The 25,646-nt window shown below is 52.1% G+C and overlaps 2 protein-coding genes across 5 annotated transcripts in view; one reads left to right on the top strand and one right to left on the bottom strand.

The window, feature by feature from the left end:
- Nucleotides 1-11,659, top strand: part of ASXL1 (ASXL transcriptional regulator 1) — a 70,081-nt gene extending 58,422 nt beyond the window's left edge. For 2 of the 3 annotated variants that reach the window (XM_014796808.2, XM_087445424.1), the window contains exons 4-12: nucleotides 612-732; nucleotides 809-906; nucleotides 1,500-1,593; nucleotides 2,057-2,209; nucleotides 3,473-3,636; nucleotides 3,731-3,827; nucleotides 5,157-5,262; nucleotides 5,566-6,199; nucleotides 6,735-11,659. In XM_014796808.2, the coding sequence (XP_014652294.1) occupies nucleotides 612-732; nucleotides 809-906; nucleotides 1,500-1,593; nucleotides 2,057-2,209; nucleotides 3,473-3,636; nucleotides 3,731-3,827; nucleotides 5,157-5,262; nucleotides 5,566-6,199; nucleotides 6,735-9,653 (4,386 nt within the window). In that variant the 3' untranslated portion in view covers nucleotides 9,654-11,659. The remainder of the gene's footprint in view (nucleotides 1-611; nucleotides 733-808; nucleotides 907-1,499; nucleotides 1,594-2,056; nucleotides 2,210-3,472; nucleotides 3,637-3,730; nucleotides 3,828-5,156; nucleotides 5,263-5,565; nucleotides 6,200-6,734) is intronic. The other variant, XM_087445425.1, reaches the window with a different exon arrangement.
- A 3,757-nt stretch (nucleotides 11,660-15,416) lies between these two features.
- NOL4L (nucleolar protein 4 like) overlaps nucleotides 15,417-25,646 on the bottom strand; it is a 128,008-nt gene continuing 117,778 nt past the window's right edge. For both annotated transcript variants that reach the window (XM_004442479.3, XM_014796821.2), the window contains 3 exons: nucleotides 25,266-25,388; nucleotides 24,591-24,792; nucleotides 15,417-20,065 (listed from right to left, as the gene is read on the bottom strand). In XM_004442479.3, the coding sequence (XP_004442536.1) occupies nucleotides 19,845-20,065; nucleotides 24,591-24,792; nucleotides 25,266-25,388 (546 nt within the window). In that variant the 3' untranslated portion in view covers nucleotides 15,417-19,844. The remainder of the gene's footprint in view (nucleotides 20,066-24,590; nucleotides 24,793-25,265; nucleotides 25,389-25,646) is intronic.

The following is a 25,646-nucleotide window of genomic DNA, read 5'->3' as shown; positions in this document are numbered from 1 at the left end:
TTGTACTGTAACAGATTTAATTTTCTCCCCTACTCAATTGAGCTCCTTGAGGGCAGGGCCCTGCTTTCCCCTCCTCATACCTGACCCTCGCCCCAGGAACTAGCATGGTATGACTTACAGGAGGCACCCCATAAATGTTTAATGACTGAAAGCAAAATCATATCTTTTTTTTTTTTTTTTGGTGAGGAATATTAGCCCTGAGCTAATGTCTGTTTACCAATTCTCCTCTTTTTTGCTGAGGAAGATTGGCCCTGGGCCAACATCCGTGCCCGTCTGCCTCTACTTTTATATGTGGGATGCTGCCACAGCATGGCTTGATGAGCGGTGTGTAGGTCCGTGCCCAGGATCCAAACCTGCGAACCCTAGGCCACCGAAGCGGAGGGCACTAACTTAACCACTACACCACCAGGCTGGCCCCGCAAAATTATATCTAACTTTCTTGATGTATGTATGAAAAGAACTTGCTGAGAAAGAGGTCAGTTAGAAAGGGATAGGAACTTATCAGAATTCTAAATCGCTCTTCTTCAAAAGCAATACACATTTAGGAATGACTGCTGTGCTTGTAGGATTTGTAGGGTTTTGCTCACCTGAGTTGTGCCTTGCTGTCACAGAAGGATGCCCTACAGTGGTCTCGCAATCCAGCTGCAGTGGAGGGAGAGGAGCCAGAGGACACAGCTGATGTGGAGAGCTGTGGGTCTAATGAAGCCAGCACTGTGAGTGGTGAAAATGATGGTAAGTACCCTTAACAAGATGGGCAAAGAGCCACAAGCAGTTGCTAGGGACTAACTTTTATTTCCGTCTCTTCCAGTTTCTCTTGATGAAACATCTTCGAATGCCTCGTGTTCTACAGAATCTCAGAGTCGGCCTCTTTCCAATCCCAGGGACAGCTACAGAGCTTCCTCACAGGTAAGGGAGGAGAGTTGGTCCCTAGGCTGGGGGGATAAGTGAGGCCAGGTGCAAGGCAGGCTTCTTCCTCCTGCAGTTAACTGTGAGTATGTTTGAAGAGTGGAGAAAATCAGTTTAGTCTCCACCTGTTAGTACCATTTAAAAGTGGGCTGTAGGAAAGGTGGGTAGTGGATCTGAGAGCACAATGATTTGTTTTTTCTTTTTACTATGCTGGATAATTTTGTTCATTCTTAACACAGTAAACACTGGAACATCCAGGGAGAAGTAGAGCACAGTGCAGAGCAGGGAGAACACAAGCTTGGGAGTCAGCAGTTTGAATTAAGCCTCTGCCACTCACTAGCTGTAGGACTTGGGCAAACCCTTTATCTGTAAAATGGGGATAGCGATGCATTTTTTGCAGCTTGGGGTGATGCCTGGCACAGTGGCCGGCACCTGGCTCAGTAACATCAGTCAGTGCTGCTGTCGGCATTACCTGCCTGCGCCGACACCAACTGTGTTTTATAAGACAGTGGGTGGTGACATGGTCGAGGGGGACTGCTGTTGTGGCCCTGCAGATGACTCAGGCTCTTTTTGTATTCCCTCTGGGAATATAGACAAACAAGCAAAAGAAAAAGACCGGGGTGATGCTGCCTCGAGTTGTCCTGACTCCTCTGAAGGTAAACGGGGCCCACGTGGAATCTGCATCAGGTATGTGTAAACACGCGACTGTGGTGCTCCTTCCTCAGGTCCTGGGCCTGCCTTCCTCTGGCAACGGTTTCTGACCTAGGTAGGGCAATGCCAGTAGAGGCAGGAGACCCTCTCTGGCAGGCAGCACGCTGTGGTGGTGAGACCTGACCTAGGTTGCAGTGCTGGGCTCTGCTGGACACCCTCCCCTTTGCCTCACAGGGCGGTTGTGAGGGTCTGATGAAGGAGTGTGCAGGTGCTTTGTAAAACGTGCAGTGCTATACAAGCTAAGATGGCAGTTTGGCGTTCTTGCATGATATTTTAAAGCCAGACCATGAGGTGGTGATCTCTGACAGCCCAGGGCTGGGCCGTGGAAGCACCCGGGATTGCTGGCAGCATCTCAGGGAGAGCTGGGAGAAGTAAGCTGGTCTGAGAGCCGTGGGCGCGGCATGTGATACTTTTGACCAGTGGAATGCTGTACCTTCAGGGTTCTCGGGCCGCCACGCCGATGGCGAGAGTGGCAGCCCGTCCAGCAGCAGCAGCGGCTCTCTGGCCCTGGGCAGCGCTGCTATTCGTGGCCAGGCCGAGGTCGCCCGGGACCCTGCCCCGCTCCTGAGAGGCTTCCGGAAGCCGGCCACAGGTGAGTGGCTTGGCACTCATTTCTCTGCCTGTAAAGGGGGCCCCTGCAGGCCTAGTGAGAAGATGATGTCTTCTACTCCACTTCCTTTACCAGTTTATTTTTACTTCTTGGGTGGCCCTCTATTTTTGGTTTGCTTTTACCTTGTATTTTGGTTCTCTCACATAACAGAGCTTCTCTGCTAGACTTGAGAGAACTTGTGGGCAGAGATGGTGCCCCACTGCTCCTTGTATGTCCCTGTAAGGGCCTAGCCTATGCCCGCCTTGGTACTACTTAGTAAGTGTTCCGAGTGAGTGAAAATTACTTCTGGGCTTCTCAATGAAGAATTCCAGCGTCCGTTTTCTTTCTTTTGGTAGCATCCTGCCACATCTGTTCTCAACATCTGTAGTCTCTGTCAGACGCCTGGTCAGTATGTTGAGTGGAAGCCTGTGTTGAATTTGGGGGATGCAAACAAATTCAGTAGTGTGTACCCCCCCCCCCCCCCCCCCCGTAGGGCTACTTGCAGGGCTAGTATGCTGTTTGCTACTTCAGGATTTGTTTCTCAAAGCCCACATGCTGGTTATTTGTCGATGGGCCACATGAAACCATTAAGAAGACTAGCCTTGACTTCTGAAAATGAGAATAAACCATTGCCCAAGTGGGAACTAGGTTTTCTGTCTTGCTGCTTTTCTAATTCATCAGCAATGCTCGCTCTAAGGTCTCACGGGTCTCTGTTCTTAGTGATTGTTCAAATAAAAGGAACATTTGCGGAGGCTTCTGTGAGAGGTATTGACATTTCCGTGGGCTTTAAACAACGCCTTAGTACCTTTCTGTGTGGAGATCATACCTCTTCAGCCCATTCACAGAAGGCTTCTGTAGATTCTTCTATAGTACACTAACTAGATTTGGTTTTAGATAACTTGCATCACTTTTCCAGTTGGCTTTGTAGAGCCTGTCCTCCAGCTTCGGAGGGAAGCTCGGAGCCTGCCCCTGCGGTTTCTTTGGGAAGAGTGTCCTCCTCAGGCTGTGACACAGCATGGTACAGAGTCTTGTCTGAGAGAATCCAAGCCCAAGTGTTCTCTTAGGTTTGATGACAATGACAGTAACCTGGAAAGAATAATTGCAACATTTAGGTTAGGGTGGACTGGATGATTGAGCAGATGGTGTGCAGATGAGTTCTGGGTAGCTTGGATGCTGCCACCAAAGTTTTTCCCTCAGTTAGCATTTGCCTTTTTGCTTTAAGAAGCCAGAAATGTACCTTGCTTCTTCCCGCTTCAAAAATCACAGGTCAAATGAAGCGCAACAGAGGGGAAGAGATAGATTTTGAGACGCCTGGGTCCATTCTCGTCAACACCAACCTCCGGGCTCTGATAAACTCTCGGACCTTCCATGCCCTGCCATCCCACTTCCAACAGCAGCTCCTCTTCCTCCTGCCTGAAGTGGACAGACAGGTGCAGATGGGGAGCCTCTTCTTTGCTTCTCCGGGGCGGGCTTCTGTTCTCCTTCTAAGTTTCTCTATTCGATTTTTCGCTTTGGTCCTTCCAGGTGGGGACAGATGGCCTTCTGCGTCTCAGCAGCAGTGCACTGAATAACGAGTTTTTCACCCATGCGGCTCAGAGCTGGCGGGAACGCCTGGCTGATGGTGAGTAGACGTTCTCATCTCCGACGGCTTGAGAGATGCCTGCCACGTGTGGCGTTGCTCGTCTCCTGGTATTTAAAACCCAAATGCTCATTTTTCACCAATCTCTTTCTTTTTTTCAAGGGATATTTAGTATAAGGCAGGCTCTTCTCTAGTGCTAATTAATGTGCTGGGTGTTAGTGTGCTCTGTAGCTCTAAGGAAGGTACAGAGCTTTTGGGCTTGCACTGTTTTGTGTGTATGTATCCATGTGAATCACCTGTTCATCATTAACGCTAGACACTCCTATTCTTTCCAGTAATCGTGGCGTTGTCTGCATGGGTGGAGTGCGCCGTTGCCTTGATGTTAAATTCCACCAGGTGCTCTGTCTTTTTAGAGATTGCTACTTGGAGTGGTTATTAGCTTCTCTTAATTTAATTTTGTGGGGAAGCTACATGGGGAGTATATTGGGAGGGCCCCAAGACCCCCTCCAGGTTCAGTGATTCCCTAGGAGGACTCACAGGACTCAGCAAGTAGTCATACTCATGACTATAATTTATTACAGCAAAAGAATACAGAGCAAAATCAGCAAAGGGAAAAGATGCCTGGGGTGAAGTCCAGGGAAGCCAGGAGCAAGCTTCCAACGTCCTCTCCCAGTGGAGTCACACAGGATGCACTCAGTTCCCCCAACAACGAGTTGTGACAACACACATGAAATGTAGTCTCCTGGGGAAGCTCGTTAAAGACGTGGTGCCCAAGGTTTTTACTGTTAGCTGGTCATGTAGAAAGCCTCTGCCTGGCACATACCCAAATTGCAGATTCCCCAAAGAAAAGCCAGGTGCTCACCATGAACTATCTTGTTTGCATAAACAGTTTAGGCCCAGGGAGCCATTCCTGTCAGGGAGGTGTGAACCCTCCCAAAATCCAAGTTCCCGGATGTCAGCCAAGGGCCAGCCTTGTAAGCAGGCCTTTCTAAGGGTAACGGTCAGGCCTGCTATGTTAACTTTTTTCTGCACAGGGAGTAAGAATGGTTCTTTTATTTGTTTTTTGTTTTGCTTTTTTGATCAATGTGATGCTTGGTGTTGAATGACTGATTACCCTAAGGAAGAGTAAATTTCCCTTATAATAGACATGTTAGTTCTGTCCTGAGTAAGAGCATGATGTGAGCGAGCCTCTGGAGGAGACAGGAGCTAGCTTGAGGAAGATGATGAGGGTTAAAAGAAAATTTCCAAACTCACTGAAGTCACATGTATTTTGAAAACTCCTGACATGGTAGAACTGCAAGATTTGGTTTTCCCTAAGACAGACATTAATATCCTGAATGCACGCACTCGAAAAGTTTTATTTCTCTCTAGGCGAGTTCACTCATGAGATGCAAGTCAGAATACGACAGGAAATGGAGAAGGAAAAGAAGGTGGAACAGTGGAAAGAAAAATTCTTTGAAGACTACTATGGACAGAAGTAAGGCACTTGCTGCTATGAGTCCTGGTCTGGGCTTTTGGGAGCGAATAGAGGCAGATGTTCTCAAAGTCATGCATACTAATATGTTTGACAGAAATGTGGAGATTGCAGTGACTCTGCTCATTTAGCTTAATGCCATTCACAGGGAAGCTAACATCGGTTTTTCTTTGGTCCCTGTTATGTACCATGCAGATTTATTTTGTTCTGAGATATCTAATATCTGGGTGTGTATTTCTTATTCGTAGAAATAAAACAGACGTGCCCTCTCTGCCCTATAACTGATGGTGTGAGTTTGGTTTGCAGATTGGGTTTGACCAAAGAAGAGTCGTTGCAGCAAAATGTGGGCCAGGAGGAGGCTGAAATCAGGAGCGACTTGCATGTCCCAGGAGAATCAGCACGGCCACAGCGTGGACCGGCCACTCGGCAGCGAGATGGGCATTTCAAGAAACGCTCTCGGCCAGATCTGCGAACCAGAGCGAGAAGGAATCTGTACAAAAAACAAGAGCCAGAACAAGCAGGGATTGCTCAAGACACGCAACCTGTGGCACCAGACGTCCCTCTCTACAAGGATGGGGAGGCTAAGACCGACTCAGCAGGGGTCGGCAGTCTCCACCTGCCAAACACATCCTCTGCAGCACCAAACCCGGAGAGTCCTGAATTCCCAGTGGAAAGTGTGGCTTCCCAGATCCAGACCAATCCAGACGACCTGGCACATGCCTCTGCGTCTCTAGACAGAATTCCCAGTTTGCCTCAGGAGACTGTGGATCAGGAACCCAAGGATCAGAAGAGGAAATCCTTTGAGCAGGCGGCCTCTGCATCCTTTCCCGAAAAGAAGCCCCGGCTTGAAGATCGTCAGTCCTTTCGTAACACAATTGAAAGTGTTCACACCGAAAAGCCACAGCCCACCAAAGAGGAGCCCAAAGTCCCGCCCATCCGGGTAGGACGCTGTTTGATTCCTGGCTGCCCTAGAGCCAGCTTCCCTTTGAGAGTCAGGAGATTTGTGGAGACCCTTGGAGGACAGAAGGCCCCAGGCCCTTGTGTTAATTATGTGGGAGTGTAGAGCCCTCCTCAAGAGAGCCATTCTTGAGACTTATTTGATGGTCAGGGGTTTAAGTTCTTTTCTCCCTCACTTGTTTTGTTCACTCTGTTGAAATTATCTCCAGAGGTCAGAATCCTGTGGGGTTTTTAAATATTTCATTAGGTGGTGTTAGATTCTTTGTGTAGTGACTCACACAGTCCCACCAGAAATTAAATTTAGAAGTGTGGCACATAACATAGCCCTTGAGCAGAATCTTTTCATAATAGTGTGGTGCTGTGGGTAGCCATTTTACCGTGATTATTTCGTTTTTGAAGAAAATCATTTGATTCTTTAGGCTATAACCCCTAAGCTACTAGACTCCCAAGTTAGCTTTTCAGTTCCTGTGTCAGGTCACCCAGCCAATTAAAACTGTTTTCTAATTCTTCTCTTGCAGATTCAACTTTCACGTATCAAACCACCCTGGGTGGTTAAAGGTCAGCCCACTTACCAGATATGCCCCCGCATCGTCCCCATCGCGGAGTCCTCCTGCCGGGGCTGGACTGGTGCCAGGACCCTCGCGGACATTAAAGCCCGTGCTCTGCAGGTCCGAGGGGCGAGAGGCCACCACTGCCATCGAGAGGAGGCTACCACTGCCATCGGAGGCGGGGGTGGCCCGGGTGGAGGTGGCGGCGGGGCCACCGATGAGGGAGGTGGCAGAGGCAGCACCAGTGGTGATGGTGGTGAGGCCTGTGGCCACCCTAAGTCCAGAGGAAACCCGAGGACCCCTGGAGAGTGTGCGTCAGATCTACAGCGAACACAACTACTGCCGCCTTGTCCTCTAAACGGGGAGCCTACCCAGGCTGGAACTGCTGTATTTGGAGCCAGGAGAGAGGACCTGGCTTCTCTCAAAAAGGAGGAGAGCTGCACGCTACAGAGGGTTCCAGATGTCCTCACAAGCGTGCTGGAAGATGCCTCCCAGCTCCCCATTGCTCCCACTGGGGACCAGCCATGCCAGGCTTTGCCCCCACTGTCCTCCAAAACTCCAGCACCTGAGAGATTAGTTGAGCCGCCTACGTTGCATCTAGACGTTAGAACTGAATATGAGTCTGGTACCACTTCCTGGGAAAGGGATAATGAGGAGCAAGGACTCACTGTTCCCCCAGAGAATGGTCCTCTTCAATCTCTAGTGGAGGATGTAGTATTAGAAGAAGGAACTGGCCAGGCTCTAGACGGTGACAGTAATCCCACCATGAAGGATCCTGTGAATGTGACCCCCAATTCCACCCCTGAATCGTCATTGGCTGGTTGCCTGCAGGACAGACAATTTGATGACGAATTAGGACTTGGTGACTCATGCCCACTTGTGAGGGAAAGTGCTACTAGACAAGAAAACTTGAAAACTGAGGCTCTTGCCTCCGATGGTGCTGCTCCTTGGATGCCCAGCCTGTCAAATGACAAGGCAATGGGACAGCCTGAACTCAGCTCCAGAGAAAGCATCCCATCTGTTGAGCCGCAGGTGGGAGAAGAGTGGGAGAAAGGTGCTCCCCTCATTCCTGCATTGCCTGGGGGGTTAACAGCTGAGGAGGGTCTAGATTCCCCTGACAATTTTCCTTCACTGTGGACAGTCCTGTCTCGAGGGTGCGTTGACAGCACTGGCAGCGACTGCAAAGAGGTAGAAGTTGAAAAGCTGAAGATCAATGGAGACTCTGAAGCACTGAGTCCTCACAGTGAGTCCACAGACACAGCCTCAGACTTTGAAGGTCACTTCTCTGAGGACAGCAGTGAGGCCGACACTAGTGGAGCCACCATGACGAAGAGATCCTTGGTGGTAGATGAGGATGAGAAACACAGTTGGGACTGTTCTGCCTCACTCTCTAAGGTGAACGGTGGCCCGAATCCGGTTACAAGGACAGACGGGATGGTTGCTCCTCAGAGCTGGGTGTCTCGCGTATGTGCAGTCCCCCAAAAGATCCCAGACTCCCTGCTGCTAGCCAGTACAGAGTACCAGCCAAGGCCTGTGTCCCTGGGCAGGCCTGAGTCCTCAGTCGAGGCCACTAACCCACTCGTGATGCAGTTGCTGCAGGGCAGCTTGCCCCTAGAGAAAGTTCTTCCTCCAGCCCTCAGTGGGAGCAAACCCGAATCCCCACGACTCCCGCTTATGAAAGAGCAGAGCTACGGTGGCTCCCTGGGGATGGGATCTTCACAGGATCCTGGGGAAAACAGTTGCGTGGTTGGCAGGAGCAGCCCCAATTCTTTAAGAGCTTCGAAGGAGCCCCTTCTACCTGAGTGCCAGGAAGCAAGCACTGGTCTTGCCAGGCTGGAGGCCACGCAGGCTCCTGGAGCACCCCAAAAGAATTCCAAGACAGCCCCAAGTTTAGATTCCCTATATCCAGTGACGAATCCGACAGCTGCCTCTGGGAAAGTAGAAGTAGATTCCAAAGAGCAGTTCTCTCCCTTTAGTCTTGAAGATCAGAAGGAAGCCCGTGACCTGTCCCGGTGCAGTAACTCAGACGCTGCCCCAGGCAGAAGTCTAGGAAATCTCACTACCTCGAGAGCCCCTTGTTTCTCATCTCCAAAGGTGATCTCCTTGGGTCCCGACCAGACAGGACAGGCCCTGGGTGATCAGAACAGTGCTGGAGGCCAAGGGAAGAAGCTCTTTGGCTCTAGGAATGTGGTTGCAGCCCTTCATTGCCCCAGGCCTGTGGAGCCAGCGGGACTGCCCGCTGATGACCCTCCCAGTTTTCCTAGTAGGAAGTTGGGGCCAAGCAAAAACTCCATGTCTATTGGGGAACAGACTGCCAGGGAAGACTGGGTTCCAAAGCCACCGCCTGCCTCTGTTGGCAGCATCAAGAGCGAGAAGACTTTTGCGGGGAGCCCTCTCAAGGTGACTGCAGAGAACAGAAACACGGCTGGGCCTGGTCCTCGGGAGCTGGTAGATCACTTGCAAGGGATGCCCTTTGTCCTTGACCTGCCCTTCTGGAAATTACCCCGAGAGCCTGGGAAAGGGCTCAGTCAGCCTCTGGAGCCTTCTTCTATCCCCTCCCAACTCAACATCAAACAGGCATTTTATGGGAAGCTTTCCAAACTCCAGCTAAGTTCCACCAGCTTTAATTATTCCTCCAGCTCCCCTGCCTTTCCCAAAGGCCTTGCTGGAAGTGTGGTGCAGCTGAGCCACAAAGCAAACTTTGGTGCGAGCCACAGTGCATCACTTTCCTTGCAGATGTTCACCGACAGCAGCACGGTGGAAAGCATCTCGCTGCAGTGTGCATGCAGCCTGAAAGCCATGATCATGTGCCAGGGCTGTGGTGCATTTTGTCACGATGACTGTATTGGACCCTCCAAGCTCTGTGTATTGTGCCTTGTGGTGAGATAATAAATTACGGCCATGGGAAAAGGTGTATATTTAGTGTGTGTATTTTGGTAATGATTGATCTTAAATCTGTATACAGAATATCATTGATATAATGGACTCTGTCTCTCTAGGCAGGAGCACTCTTGCGTCTTCCTAGAGTTCATAGTGCTAAAGCCCCTCTGTCACTTCTCCACCCTTCTGGTCTTGCTGGAAGGGTTTTCTGCAGGGCAACTTGTTGGGCTGCCCAAGGCCGGCCGGCCAGCCTGAGCTCTCAGACAGACAGAGTCTGGTGTGGCGTGATGGGGAGCCTGCCTGACCCCCAGAGGGACTTGAAACTGAAGCAAGAAGGTTGTGTTCTCTACCAAGGGAACTGACCTACCCGAACTGAGTAGAAATGTCAGTCTTCCACTGGCCGCCTGGTGCCCTCCCTGCGGTCTCTCCTCCTCTGGAGAGTTGATGGGGAAGAAGTCAGCACAGGGTTAAAGTAACTCCCAGCAGTGCCCACCAGGGGGCTCAAAGCACCTGCTGACCTCAGGGTCACAGTTCAGTCATCTGCCAGTTGACGAGCCAGTTTGACCTTTGGTTCTGTTGCTGGAGCAAATTTGGGACTTGCCTGTCTCAGTACAATCTACTGGCCCACAGGAGCTTTTGGAACCTTGAAAAGACCTGCTTGGACAGTGGGCTCAGGCGTAGGGTTGTCCTTCCTCTTAAAATGCCATCTGTAGACCTTGTAAGTCAGATGTCCAGACGTTTGGCAGGTGAATTCCTCTGCTTGATACCCTCTCCGTCACTTTGGACTCTGGGAGTGGGCCTCTCCACACACCTGTGTATGTAAAAGTCATTTTACATTTCCAAACAGTGTGTGATTCTTATTTTTATATTTTTAAGTCTCTATCCTTGGATGTATAAAGTGAACTTTTTGGCTTCTGTAAGTATGCTCTATGCACCTCTAATGTTTTATCATGTATTTATATGTTGTACACAGTACTGGCCAATTCTGTAAATGGATGTATTGTACAGAGAACACAAGCGTCTCTCCCTTATTTTACGTTCTCGGCATCATTGCATTAAAGTGATGTAATTGACTTCTCTCCGCCTCTGTCAGAGCCGCTGCGTGCTGTGCTGCCTGACGTGAAGGTGGAATGATTCACTTGTGTTCTGCCAGGCTGGCCCGGTGCCCTGTCACGCATCACCCAGTGGACCGGCTGCAGCCTGCAGAGCCACGGTCAGCCCCGCCCGCACGCTACTGAGCAGACGCGTCTTGCTCCTCACATCTCTTCTCCTCCTCCAGCCTTCACTGGCTGCTCACTGCCGTATGTGACAAATCACCACCACCAGTGTTAAGTGCTTCTGGATTCAAGGGTGAGTGCCCTGGGCAGCCCCCATGTGGGCCTTCCAGACCCAGCTCCAGGGTCACCGCCTGTCAGCAATACCTGGGACCATGCTCTCCTGGGGCCACAGGGCTCCTTTGACATACGTTTGACAGCAGGCTGGGGAAGAAACAGCGATGCCTGCTACCTGCCTCTCTCCTGACACATTTCCAGCAAATAGGCGTCTCCATAGTTGTCTGCCCTCACCCTGCTTCCTGCCTTATTTTTTGTCCCTCGACTTGTGCAGAGTTGAGAGTCCTCCTTGTTTAACTTAGGTCTCCCTGTGTAGAGTGCTTCTGTATGAAGTATAAAGTTGATACGACTTCAGCAAGTCTCATTTCACCTGAAAGGCCTTTTTTTTTCCATTTCATCCATGTGGCGTTTTTTGTCATCTGAAGCATGAGTGAGAAGTTGGCGGTGTGGGGTGATTTAAATGCAGTATTGGCCAAGTCCAAGTTGTCACCTTGCAGAGTCTGTTTACCAAAGAGCGGGAGCGGAGGCCCGAGCCTGTTGGATGCTCTTCTTCCTTCTGCTGTGACCTTTGGGGCCACTCTCGGGTACAGTTGGAAACTGGTCTGGTCCATGGGGCTGCCCAGGGAAAGCACTGCTCTTGTATGTCTCTTGTGGTATTGGAAAAATAAACCTGTACAACCTGCACTTGTGGTCTCAGCCATCTTCTGTGGCCGCCCCGCTGGGGTGGGAAGGAAGGTCAGTTTGGAGTACGAAGCTGTGTTGAAGGAGCAAACGCCAGCTCACCTCACCTCGGCTCTGGAACTAGTGTTTTTGTGTGATGGAGCTCTTCTTTTGTGAGGTTCGTCCTGAAGGCACAGCTTGTCAGTGTCGCTAGTCTTTAGATTCTGTGTGGCGTGGTGAACTTTCCCACTGTGTGGACTGGAAGCAGAAATCTAGTGGAAGCAGTGAGGGTGCTTTCCCCCTTGTGAATCAAAGCCGTGAACTGGGCCGTCCCTCCACAGCTGCTCATCCCAACTGCCTCACTGAGACTGAGACAGACTGCTGCAGATTCCTAACGGCTGATGAACTGTGGGGAGGGTGACCAATTCCGCCCTTGAAAGGCCATCAACACCAGCGCCTCCCTGCGTAGCAGCAGACAGCAGCGAGGGAGGTGTTGGCGCAAGATGGGGTCTGATGCTACGTGAGCAAGCCTGAGTGGATGACAGACTGCAGGGGTTAACTTCTTGGTTAAAGTCTCAGACTTCTCTGGAGTGCTTAAATACGTGATTTTGTGCTTAACAGGAACTATCTTAGTATATAAATACACCAAAAGTAAAACAAATGATAGGAAGTAAAGATTAATTAAAATATATATCCATTAATTTGTTTCCCGTGAATTGGAGGAAACAGACCTGATGTGTGGTGAACACCTTTCGGGGCGGTGCAGGCTGCAGTTTTGGGGTGCTGCTGTCTGACAGAAGTGTGGTTGGAGGAGGTACGGTTATGTGGCTGTGTGGGGGTGATGAGTACTTGTGCCTTCGCATCACAGCATGTTTGCCCACCTAACGTCTGCAGGAGCTCAGAATGCGTTAGAACCCAGGGTGGGAACCTGACACTGCCAGTTGCATCTCATCAGGGAGGCGGAAGCAGCAGTGGGTTAGAATACAGGCCCTGCTACCCACCAGCTCTGTGGTCGGGGCAAGTGACTCAGCCTCCGCCGACCTTCCCACCTCTGAGTGAGGATAGTAGTTCCTGCTTCACAAGGTTGTTAGTTTCTGGCACACCAGACTGTTAGCTTGCACCAGGCAGGGACGATAGGTACGTGAACTTAGGGTCGAAATCTGTACGGCTCCTGCCATCGGCTTGACCCTCTCCCCAGAGGGAGGCCCCAGATTGGGGCTTCAGGTACCGTTCTCAGGGGTGGTGTGGGCTCTACGTGGATGTCTGGCTTTTGGCCTCACGCTGCAGTCGTTGAGTACACAGTCCTGAGTATAGAGACAGTGCTTGGCAGGGGAGCTGCCTTTTACTCGTGGTCCAAAGCACAAGGAAACCTAATGTTTCAGAATATGGAAAGAATATTATCTTACTGGCCTGACGAGGTATCATCAATTTGTTTTAGGTCCGACCCGCTCTTGAGGAAGTGGGACCCTTCTTGAGAGAGGGATGTGTGGGTATGTATGTGCGCAGTAGAGTAGCCACGCATCCATCAGGGGCCTTAAGGGCCCAAAGCATCTGCCTGCCCTGCGCCCTGAGAGGAGGTGGCACAGGCCGTGTTGCCCTTGTGTGTGGACGCTGTTTAAAGTGATGGAGAGGGTGGGCTTTGTGACCTTGGAGACTAACACTTGAAACCCAGTGTTGACAGTGCCCCCTGCTTCCTCTTGTCTCTCTGCATCAATTTGAAAACCTGGAAGGAACAGCTCTAACTACTAAAAGATGTAGACAAAGGCTCTATAAGGAAAAGAGTTAACAGAAAGACAGCTGTCAGTGCAGTGGCTCTTAACCTTTTGGGGAACACGGCTCTTTTGAGAGCCCGATGGAAGCTCTGGACCCTCCCCACAGGAATGCACGTACACACAAAATTGTGTGTACTATTCCAGAGGGTTCACGAGCTCCCTAGGGAGCGGGGGCCCCTCGTTTAAGAGCCACCTGACTGATAATAAATCTAATAAAATCTGGGTTTATACAAAAGATCAAAGAGGGGAGAGACTTTGCAAAGGATTCTTCTTAGGTTTCCTGTAACTGCTAAGCTTCCCTAGTGCGTTTTAAATTACTTTAAAAAACACAGTGACATGCATGTTCTTTTTCCCTCATTGAGTCAAGTGAGGTTCACCTGTCTGGTCACCGAGTAAATTTTGGTTTACCTGTTCCATGGAGTCATTCCCGTTTGATGTTGTCCCATACGCTGTTCACAACAGTAGTCTGGAGCCCTGTTTCAAGAAGCCAGACTGGGATCCAGCAGCGCTTCTCTGTCCTCAGGTGATTTCTCCTCGGATCCCAGTGCTCCCGCGGAGCTGCGGCCCTTCATCGGGAGGTAAGTGATTTCCTGGTTACCAGGGTGGTCGGTGTGCGGTCGGTCTGGGTCCTGGATATGTTGTCCCAGCTTGTGGGGTTTTAATGGTCCCTCGGAGGTTCTCAGCAGTGGTAGTTTAGGTAGGACAGGCATTTTCATGGTATTACTGAGGATTTGCTGCCCTTGGTCCTCCCCACTTGCACATGAAAATATGAGGCACCAAGCTGCCATCTTCTGCTCTGACTGTACCTACTACCATCCTTATGAGTCTTAGCCCAAAGTGTACCCCTCAGTACAGTGGCTTCAAACTATCGGCCCCTCTCCTTTTATCTACTTTATATATTTGGCTACTGTACAGAATTTCAATTTTAAAAAGATTCTTCTGCCATTACAAAAAATAAATGTTATAAAAACAACTATTATATAGTATGTGTTTCTGTGTGTCTGTACACACACACATATGCAATTTTATTTTATTTTTTTTTAAGATTTTATTTATTTTATTTTTTGCCCCCAAAGCCCCAGTGGATAGTTGTATGTCATAGCTGCACACGCTTCTAGTTGCTGTATGTGGGACTCGGCCTCAGGATGGACAGAGAAGTGGTGCCTTGATGCGCACCCGGGATCCGAACCCGGGCCGCCAGCATCGCAGCGCGCGCACTTAACCACCAAGCCACAGGGCCGGCCCGCACATATGCAATTTTAACAGTAAAACTTATGTTTATGCTTTTAACTCACACAGAGTTGTTTTTAAACTCATGACAATCAGGTTTGTCCCCAGCCATATTCCTGCAAGTTTTCCTTAAAGTTTAACCTAAGTGATATATGTAGGATGAAAAAGTCTGTGCACAGGTGAACATCTTTGGAAAAAGCAGCCATTTTGTTTCCCTTCAAGGTGGGATCTGGGGTTTTGGGTGGAATGGATTGTCCAGTACAGAAGGTTCAGGACCAGGAATGGTCCAAGCCAGCACTGAGGGACTGTTTCATGAGTTTGGTTTCAGTCCGATGGAGAGCTGGGCACTGGGGTTGGGGGAGTGGAAAGGGTGTGCGGTTTGCAGGGAAACCACTGCGTTTCAGACCTTGCTGGGTCACTGGTGAATTTAGGTGAGGCGTGAGCCCACTGTGTCCCTGCTTCCTCATAAGTGGGGGCGAGGATACCTTACCTCTCTGGGAAAGTGACTGCGAGATTTCAGCATGGTGCACGCCTGTGCTCGGCTCCTGAGGAGCACCAGTAAAGGTTCCTTTCCTTCCCTTTCTAACGGATGAGGTGCCAAAAGAAATTACAAGTTCATTTGTTTAAGGAAGTTTACTGGGGACCTTCTGTGTGTAGCTTGTGGGCTAGGAAAAGCTGGAATATACTAGTAGAAAGGTGTTTCAGTGCCAAACTAGATTTGGAAGGAAGAGAAGTAGCTGGCAGTGCTGCTGTTTAGAGGACACAGTGGAAATAAAGCATTCGATTTGTTATTCAGTGTTTATTAAGTAGATTCAGTCTTATATATGATATACAGATTCAAAAGAAAAAAGATTCCACATACTTATGAAATCAGTGCATTTAGCAAGTAATACCATGGAGATAACAGCTTGATTAACAGCTCATTGGTCTTTTGTTAAGTGAGGGGAGAGGGAGTTGGCCTGTGCTAGTCATTCCACAAACAAAAGAGAATTTAGTTGCATCACATAGAGAAGACACATTCTAAGAATTAAAATATTAAGCCACATTTACTGGAAAAACTCACTATATAGAACACATAATTTTTATAGAGCATTGAGGAGGAAGTCCTCACCTGCTTAGAAGAGCCACGTTAAGTTGCATAGGTGCATATCTGTAAAAATATAATTTAGAGGTGAAGCCATTGATTAAGTAATAAAGAGTCACCTTTAAAAGTTGGTGCCATCCACTGTTTGCCTTAAGTGCCATATGCTTACTGTCTGGAGCCCCCTGCCCCTCCCCAGAGGTGATGCCTCATGAATGAGCTGCCTCCAGGAGGCATCTGCACTGGACAGACTTAAAATCTCCTTTCAGATAGGGACCTCGTGCTCTTCCAAAACATGTCTCAATTATGCCAGAGGAGTGATGACCTCTTGGGTTGTCCCTAAATCTGGGTGGCTTGACCCTGAAGGTCATATGAGTCATCTTCACCATCCCATTCCCAGGCTGCCGGGAGAACTATGTCCACCCTACAGCTCTGCAGCAGAGTTCTGCTTTCACTTTTCACGTGTCCACGCCGTCACCTGCCAGTGGCGATTTTAAGTCTCTATTCTGAGCCCTGCTTCTAAATGGACCACATGATGGGGGCATATGGGCCATCTGCTGCATGGATTAGATTTTTCTGAGCTTAGAAAAGTGTTTTTCAGCAAATCTGAGTTCTCTGTGATGTAGGTTTTTTGTTTTTGTTTTTAGGTGGAAACAGGTAAAAAGTGAGAGGTTTTTGTGTTGTGGCTTTGCTAAGCAGGTGAGCTTAGTGAGGTGCCCCTTCCTCCTCAAGAGCGAGTCTTGCAGGACACACGGGGACTGGGGCATCTGTACATGTAAACAGTACACTTTCACTGAGTCCAAAATTAGGAGCAAAAATACAAAGGTTCACATTGGTCTTAGGTAGATACAGGCAAAAAAAGGAGTGAGCTGTTTAGCTCAGAAACAACAAAAACAAAGTTTCTAAAGCACCACTAAATTATATAAAAATCAGACCATGGACGGATTGAAACTGGTATTCTGGTGAAATACTTTACTATCTTGTAAAAAGTTTTACAAAAAATTACAAATTAAAAGTATCAACCCTCTGAGTTCAAAGCAGCATTTTGAAAATGAACTGGTAGTTAATCCTGTAACCACCTCTGGAGTCGTTAAGTGGCCCTTGGGAATACGGATGGCTGGGTTCCACCTGTTTAAAATCCTCTAAAACCTTCCTAACCCCCTGCCTGTCCCCCTCCCCCTCAACACTGTCCTCAGGTATAAACTGTCCGTTTGTACGAGTAGTGACGGTAGAATGAATTTCAGATGGGTTACATTATTACTGGTCTACTAGATGATCCACCACAAAGACCAAATTCCTATTTCTCCTGATTCTACCCTTCTCGTGGGAGTAGCCCCTGCAAAGACTCTGGAATTGGTGTATTGACTCTTGCATTACCTTCTTAATTTAGGATCCCAAATGATTAATTTGTGCCCTGAGGCCCTCCATGAGAATCTTAAATGGCTGTGGGGCAGGGCTCTGGAAGTTCCCTTTGGGAGAAGGCAGTTCCTGGGGTGCAGGTGGGACAGCAGTGAGCGAGGTTCAGTAGAACCAGCTCTTTGGTGCTCTCCAGGTCAGGAGGAGAGGGACCGGGTTGAAGCTGCATCTTTTAAAACAAAAGCAAAACAGAACAAGTTCCCAGACTGAAGGAGCTAATGGATCCTGTTTCTCACAGTAATCTGCTCCTGATTCTGCCATCACCAGGGCTTCCTGTGTAGCTTCACTAGGAAGGAGCCTACCCAAGAGGCAGGGTCAACACGACGAACCCCCTGTCCCGGAGGGGCTGCTGGGAACCCCAGTGGACTTTTACCGCTGGCATTCATTTCCCTTCTCTTGAAACACACTGAACCTGCTCTTACCGCAGCACTAGGCAGGCTGAAGGCAGCCAGTTAGGACAGCTTGAACTCAGAAAAATGCAACTTCAAACTGTAGCTTATGCTGATCCTTAGCTCTAATCCCCTGTGTGGGTGGTGGCGGGAGCCCCTTTCCCAGTCTTTCTCACTTCTGTCTGTTAAGAAAAGCAAACCGTTTGTGCCTGGCTTGGGTACTGCCTCTGGGAGGAGAAATGACTTGTTAAGCAATTGATATCAAGAATTCTAAGGCGGCGATTGTCTCTGCCAGTTTTTAACATTTTTACAAATTGCCTGGGGTAACATGTTGCAAAAGATCTTCTGATTATTTTGTAGTATTGTTCACACACAAAAATAAATATTTACACAAATTCAAACGTCCGGGAGCAGTACTGAGCAGGGGGCGCTGAACATGTGGATGGCTGGGTGTGGGAGAGGGCTTGGGCACTGGAGCTTGTGCTGTGCTAGGGGCAGTCTCGCATGTCCTGGCCCTGACCAGAGGCTGGGGATTGGTCAGATGGAAGGCAGAGGTGGTGTGGCTGGGTGGGGAGTTGGAGGCCACTTGACAGAAAAAAGACCACCCCCAACCTCTAGCGGCTGGAAGTAAGCACGGGCTGGGCACCCTACCTCTTGGAGTTTCTGGATCCGGGAGCCAGAGCTCAGTTACGGATCTGAGGCAAGGCGGGGCGTCCATGCTGGAGCCCCTCCCGCCCCTCCTGAGGGTGGTCTGCCACAGTGCTGGGAGGCAGTTGGCTGCAGAAAAGCTGGTTTGGGAAGGGGTGCCTGCTTTGGGGTTGAGTGGCTCTCTATCCGAGGGTCCACTCGGCCCTGGGTCCCCTGGGGCCTCTTTGCTCTGAGGGAGAAAAGGCAACAGAGGGCTTCTGCCAGCTCTGGGCAGGGGCGGGCAGCGCAGAGCTGCTGTCATGGCTACGGAGTGTTGCATGGAGAGGCCCCGTGGGCCTTCTGAGGTCTGGGCGAATCCCTGGTTTTAGCAGCACTGGTAGGTATTGCACTGAGCAAGAGGAAGTGCCTATCGGGGAGGGAGGAAACCAGGCCAGCCTTTTCTTTTTGCCCTTTTTCACACTCCAGGGATTATGGGTTTCTTCCAGGACTGGCGCTTCAGGAAGAAGGGCTGGTCCTAGGAGAACCCAAGTGGCTTCTCCACTTCTGTTGATAGTCCCTTTACTCCAACCACAGGGGCAGAGGACGGGAGCTGCAGTTCATCCAGGAGCTCGCAGCTGCCATTCCTGTTCAGTGGCTGCCTGACAGCTGGGAACTCACCCTGAAGAAACGGGCCTTGCCAGAGAAGTGTCTGGGGGGCCCAGGCCTGTGCAGAGAAGTGTTCAGACCCGGCTTCCTGTGGGCAGGGTGAGGGCAAGGGCCCTGCTGACCGGCTGCCATCTCCCAGCACTCTGTCCTGGCAAGCAGCAAGGAGGGCTGGGGCCAAGGTCCTCCCTGGGCTCCAGCTCCTGGCCACCCATCTGGACTTACCTCCCAGGCAGACACATGGTGTGGAGGAGCTGGGAGACAGCCATTCAGAACAGGCTCGGGGCACAGTGTGGAAGAAGCCCATGCTGGAGTGTGAGGTAGAGTACAGGTGGCCGTGGGACTGGGGCTTCTGTGGGATGGGGGTGGGGGAGCCGTTTGTGTTTGTCTTTGCTGTGCAGTGGGTGTGGGTGAGGTCCTCCTGCTTGGCAGTGCTGGGCACTCAGAGGGACAGCCAGCCCGGTGCCTGCCCCACCACACCCCCGCCCTGCCAGCCCCAGCCCGCGCCAGTGTAGTGATATGGAATGTTAGGTCACAGGGATACATCCTTCTGATCAGACAGACACAGACTGGCAATCTGTACAAACACAAAAGAATCCATTTTCAGAAAAATAAATTACTAAGGGGAGAGGAAGAAAGGGTCCACTTTGTTTTTCTCAATAAATATGCAATTCTGCTCACCTAAGACTTGAAAGGTAATTATCTGGGGGTGGGATTCTAACATCAGGGTCCACGAAGATGATTCTAAATGGAGCAGTGGCCCCAGCGCCTTGTTGGGGGGAACCCCAGCCCCTCCAAAGCTGCCCCAATGGCCTCTTCCAAGCAGGTCAGAGCACCCGTGTGGTGAGATTCCAAAAAAAAAAGTGTCCTTGTGCCCAAAGTCTCAGGTGCTTGGAGTGTGGCTAGAAACAGCTCTTTTGGATCCCACCTCTTTCAAAAAACAAAATGTACCAACTGGTGAGGCAGGAAGCCAGGTCCGGGGCAGGGACAGCCTCCTTCCCTAGGGTGGTGCACTCCAGGTGCTGCTGGGGTCAGTTCTGCTGTAAAATGAGGTTTTCCAGTTCATCTGCAGAGCGCAGCAGGAAGGCGGCAGACTCTCGGTAGCCTGCGATGAGCTGCCGCACAGCACTGATCTCCGTGGGGCTGAGCTGGGCCGTAGGCATGGTCCTGCTGGTGCTGTTGCTGGAGGGCGTGGGCGTGGGCGTGGTGGAGGTGGTGGAGGCCCCGCCCTTCATGCTGAGGTCTGTGGGCCCTGTGGAGAGGGACAGTGAGGGTAAGAAGGGAGCGGACACCTGGTGTGGCATCCGGGAACTGCCGTCATCCTTTACTTTGTCCTGGGGGCCTGCTGTGGGTCAAGCACTTGGGCCTGAGGCCCTTGTCTGTCTTGATGGTTGTACCCCTAGTGCCTAGAATGGGGCCTGGTACCAGCAGACAAGATGTGGAGTTCTCTGTTAACCCCTAGGGTGATCCTGCAAGGAAGGGAACCTTATTGTCACCGTGTGACAGGTGGAAGAAGCTGAGGCCTGGAGGTCAAGAGTTTGCCCAAGATCACATGGCAACCGTGTGCACACGGCTCTGCATGCAGGGCAAGGTGGCATGCAACAGGGGCACGGGCTTTGGCATCAGGCAGAGCAAAGCTCCGACCCTGGCTCCTGGCACTGATCACACCTTTGCTTCTTTCTGAGGATCGTCAGGTAGATGGTACCCACCCGACAGGCACGCATCCCACCTCTGGTCTCCAGGTGAGGAGGAGGCCATGAGACAAAGGAGATTCCCTGACTTGCAACATGGTGAGCAGAGCTTGAAAGGGAACTGATGGTCCCCGAGTGGAAGTGTGGGCCGAGCCCTGTGAGACAGGCTGTTGGCGCGTCTGGTGGGCGGCACAGGTGTGTGTGACAGAGCGGCCGTCAGAGAGGGTGTTCCAGACATTGCAGGTAGGCAGGGGCCCGACACCCCCAAGAGGGAAAGCCCCAGAGTCCACAGTGGAGCCACAGAAGACCAGGAAAAGAAAGATGTGTGTATGTGTGCGCGTGCTCAGACAAGGAAGGAGCTTCTGTTCAGCAGGAGAAGAGCAAGAGAGAGGCCAGCTGCCCTGCTTGGCTGTGGGAAAGAGGTTGGGGCTACACCAGCCAGTGGTGACAGCACCCTGCAGGAGTAGGGCTGGAGGTGCGTGTGCAGGGAGGCGCTGGGGTGTTCACTCAGTTTCTGATAAGCTGCAGCACCTCGAGTCCCCCTTACTTTGAAGAGGTCTTTTGTGCTCTAGTGAGGTGAAAGGTTAATGCTGGGACAGGAGAGAGTGTGGGGTGGGTGTGTGAGGGTCAGAATGGTCAGGACAGGACCCAGAGGTTCTGTCTAGAGAAATCATCTCCCCTTTGCCCTCGGTTGGTGGCAGCAAAGAGAAAGCTTGAAATCTTCTGAAACATTCTAGGGGTGTTGGGGGGACCACCAGGCTCTGTCTCCTCTCTGCCTTTCCCCAGCAGCTCTATCTACAGGGTGGACGGCTGGCTGTGGAGTCAGCGAGCCTGGATGCGGGGCCTGCTGTGCCACCCCACAGGCAGTTCTCTAACTTCCCTGAGCCTTGGATCCCTCATCTGCGACACGAGGAGGCCGCTGTGGGGCTGAGCCACACCAGGGGAACCCTCAGCACGGCCAGGGGCTGCCAGTGTAAGGGCTTCTCAGCCTGCGGGAGGCCCACTGGGAAAGGGCTTCCAGACAGGTTTTGGGCTTTCTGAATAGGCTCCCAGAAGACATGGAAGCTCCTGGAATTTGAAAAGCATTCTTTTGAGGTGTTCAGCGAGAAAACAGCCAAAGAAGAGAGGATCTGGGGGTATGGGAGCTGGAGCTTTCTTGGGGAGGCCTTCTGACCCAACTTGGTCTGCCCTCCCCCACCGCTGGTATGCAGAGGTGATCTTACATGGGCATTTGGGCTGTTCTCCGTCACCAGCCATCCCCCCACTACCCCCCAGGTGCTGACAGGGCTTTCCTCATGATTGCATCTACAGTGGCAATTTTTAGGCTGCTCTAAAGAGAGATGGACAAGCTCTTGTCACTGGAGACATCTAGACCAGAAGTAACATCTTGGGAGAAATTATGGAAACTTGTCTGCTGCTAAAAGGAAGCTGGTACAGCCCCTGGATGAGGAAGGAAGCTGGAATCTGAGATGGGATGATTTGTCACCTGGGGTTATTTCCTCTCTAACCAGAGAACATGGACTTCAAGAAGAAGGTCCTAGGAACTTGCTAAGGAGCATCCTTGGAATTGAGAGTCAATGGAACAGTTACGTCTGTTAAAATGAAATGCAGGAGGAAGGAACGGGGCTGTGAACTGCTGGAAACAGTAGCCAAGCAGGTGGCTGACTCCCACGCTGGTGGCCAAAGGGGCTACTGGGACAGACTGGGAGCTGCGCTGCCTCTGCTGACTGCTGGATGCTGCAGGGGCTGGACCCAGAGGCCGGGGGAGGTTTGGTTCCCTCTGGACAATGCTCGGGGAAGGCAGAGGAAGGCTGGAGCCACCTGCCACAGTTGGTGTGAGCTGACCCTGGGCTTCCTCTCTTTCCTCCCTCCATCCCCAAGTCTGTCCTCTTCACCCCTGTGCTCAGAGCTGTCCTGTCTCTCCTGGGCTGTAGCTACAGCCCAGAAAGCAGAATGTCCCTGTTCGCTGCAGCCAGTCTGATCTGGAGCCATCCTCCCTCAGGCTCTGATTACAGGCGATGCTCAGGTGGCTGGGTGGTTGCTGGAGGGGCCAGGAGTGGGCACGAGTTGCCCCACACTCCAAGCAAGCCAGGCAGAGCCCGATTCCATCTAAGCTGATTTGCATCTCCAGATGACAGCCTAATGAGCAAGTGAGGAGCTCTGAGCCACACAGACGGCTGCCTAACCAAGGTACCGCATTGACTGAAGGATCATTTAAAGGGCTGCCACCGGGGAGGACAGTGGGACTGGGTCCGTGCAGCCACACGGCTGCTGCTGTTTTCCTCCAACTGCTGGACTCAAACCCAGTGCTCACAGGACACGTGCTGCCCCAGGTGAGGAGGTAAATGAACAGATCTCTGCCTCAGTGACTTCACCACCCACCTCTCAGGAACCAGAAATCTGCTCACAGACAGGAGACTGAGGCTCCGGGAAGTGCAGGGGCAGAGCTGGTGGCCTCCTCGAAGCCTCTCTGGCCGGTGTGAATAGGGTGGGGAGTGCAGCAGTTCCAGCGCCCTCGAGAAGCCGAGCTGCAGCCCTGAGACAGGCCATGCTGCACGGCACCGGGAGGAGGCTCCTCACCATTGCCTGCTGCCTGGGAAGGACGCAGCCCAGACTCCCCATGTGTAACGGGGGATGTAACCTCCCTGCCCTGGGACCTGTCTTCACGCAGTAGGGCTGTCAAATGGCGCTTCCTCCTGGAAGGAAAGCAGCCTGCTTGGGGCAGCCATTCCACCCCTCACTGCGGCTGGCCACTCTGGCCTCAGCCTCAGGGATTAGGGCCAGGCAGCCTCTGATTTTAGGTTAAGAGGCATTAGGAAGGGATGAGAAGTTAAGCCTGGGCAGGAATCTTCCAGGGACCTGCACATACTTCTGGTGGTGGGGGCCAGGTGAGTGGAGGGTGCCTGGACTTTCTGCCATGGGTGGGGACCAGCCCTCTCTCTCGTTGCCCAGGAACAGTGAGGGGGTCTCCTGCAGCCAAGGACAAGGGCTAGAATGGAATTCTCAGGCATGGTCAGCTGAGACCTAGAACCAGGGTTCCCTGGCCTGTGGGCAGCACTTGCTTTCAACCTGCTCTGCAACTTGCTCTCACCCTCAGCCCTGTCTCTTGCCTCTGAATGACCCCCAAAGCACACTGCTGCTGCCTCCTGCCCTCCCCATAAATTCTTTTCACCACAACGGCAGACAGAGCACCATTCACGGCCTCCTTGGCTTAAAAACCTATCGTGGCTCCCACTGCACACACAACAAAATCCAAGTGCCTGGCCCAAGAGGCCCTGAGATCACCCCCCACAATCCCTGCCAGCTCCCCAAGGCCGTCAGGCTGCTCTCCACTGTTAGAACCCATTCTTCCCCTGCTGCACCCCGACCCGGGGCTCAGTGAATAGGCCTGAGGTCGCCACTCCACTTCCCACTCAGGGCAGTGCCTGACTCCACAGGGAGATCTGTATCTTTTCGGGGCCTGTGTGTCCTGTCTGTATCTGAGTTGCCTGGGAAGAGTGACAGAAACACCTAGAGAATCCCCAGCTTACAGGAGTGGAGCGGGGAGACAGCTTACCACTGCCCCCGGTGACCTAGAGGGGCCTCCATAGTGCAGGGGCACAGGCTGCAGCTGCACCTGGTGAAAGAGCCTTGATCTCACAAGTGAGGTCATGAGCTGAGGCGTGGAGACGGGGGCGACCCAGCAGGCCTGGACCAGCGACCACCTCACTGAACCTCGGGCATTGTGGGTGAAATGGGGGTGTGGGGAGGATTCACCCCAGGCAGAGAGCAGGGCCCAGCTGGAACAATGCTCACAGCGGCCCTCGAGGTGGTGAAACCGGGGAGAGGCCGAGCCATGCAACCAGTGGAGCCCCGGAGCAAGCATCCTTGGAGGCGAGGAGGGAGTGGGAGGCTTTTCGTTCTAAGCAGCTCATGTCTTCCTTGCCTTCCAATCCAAGGACTGGCTAAAATTATGAGATGGGGAAGGTCCCTGTGCCACGAAGGAGTCACTTTCCCTGCCGGCATCTACTTCCCCCCTGCCCCACCCTGTGCAGATGCAGCTGGGCACTGCTGGGGAGCCCGAGCATCCGGGTCTCCCGCACTCACCGTTACTGTGATTTCCTGTCTGGAGGGAGGTGGGGGGCTGCAGGTTGCTGCCCAAGGCCCCGTACCCACGGTAACTGTAGTTGAGGCCGCCATTGACGTACACAGGGTCCTGGGAGTAGGAGGAGGCTGGCAGTGAGTAGGTAGAGTGGGTGATGGCTGCGGAGTCCCGGGAGTGCTGCTTGTCCAGGGCTATGGGCTCGTCCTGCAGAGGGGAGGGAGGCGCTGGGGAACCACAGGGGCAGGAAGCCCCGACCACTGTCCCTGGATGGGGGTGGATGAACGCTGTGGCCCCAAAGCTCCTGGGACCCCATGCTGTGACCTGCAGGACTCTGCTCCTCCTTCCTGGTCGCCTTGCTTGGGGCCCCCCAACTCTGCTCATCCCTCTGTGGGGCAGACTGGATCTGTTCCTGCCCAGCTGAAAACACTCTCCGGGCCCTCCAGGCTTGGGATGGAGTCCAGACTCCCTAGGTCTGCAGGGCCTTTGTGACGGGGCTCATCCCACTTTCCCCACCTACCTCCAGCACCTCACCATGGTGGCTCCCTCACCCTTCCAAGGACTGCCCTCCCTGGTCCTCTGCACCCGGGCTGTGGTGTCTTCAGAATGACTGACAACCACCCTTCCACCCCCGCCTGCCGGGGAGCAACCCCTGACAGCAGTGGGCAGTGAGCAGGTACCTGCGAGGACTGGTAGATCTCCAGGCGCATCCTTTTGGCTGCTTTCCTTGTCTCGCTCTCACAGGCAGCTGCCAGGATGTTTTCTGCCATGGCCGAGGTCAGGTGCGGAGGGGTGGGTCTGGTCTGCAGGCAGAACAATGATGGAGCAGTGTTGGGGCTTGCACAGAGACCCTGCCCTAGAGGAGGGTGGTGCAAGCCTGGGGCTTGGGCTCTGGCGCCATTATCTATGGAGTTGAGCCATCTTTCTGGGCCTCACTTCCCCGCTCTGTGGAACAGGGATCACAGTGCCTGCTTCCAGGGGCACTAGGAGGTAAAGTGGCCAGGAGGAGGCCCAGGAACCCCAGGAGGGTGGCTGGCTGGAGGTGAGTGGTGATGTAGAGG

The sequence above is a fragment of the Ceratotherium simum genome, chromosome 21, assembly GCF_057802395.1.
Source record: "Ceratotherium simum simum isolate JZ-2026a chromosome 21, ASM5780239v1, whole genome shotgun sequence".
Lineage (NCBI taxonomy): Eukaryota > Metazoa > Chordata > Mammalia > Perissodactyla > Rhinocerotidae > Ceratotherium > Ceratotherium simum.
The sequence above is the reverse complement of the archived record's forward strand: the minus strand, read 5'-3'. Positions and strand labels throughout refer to the sequence as shown.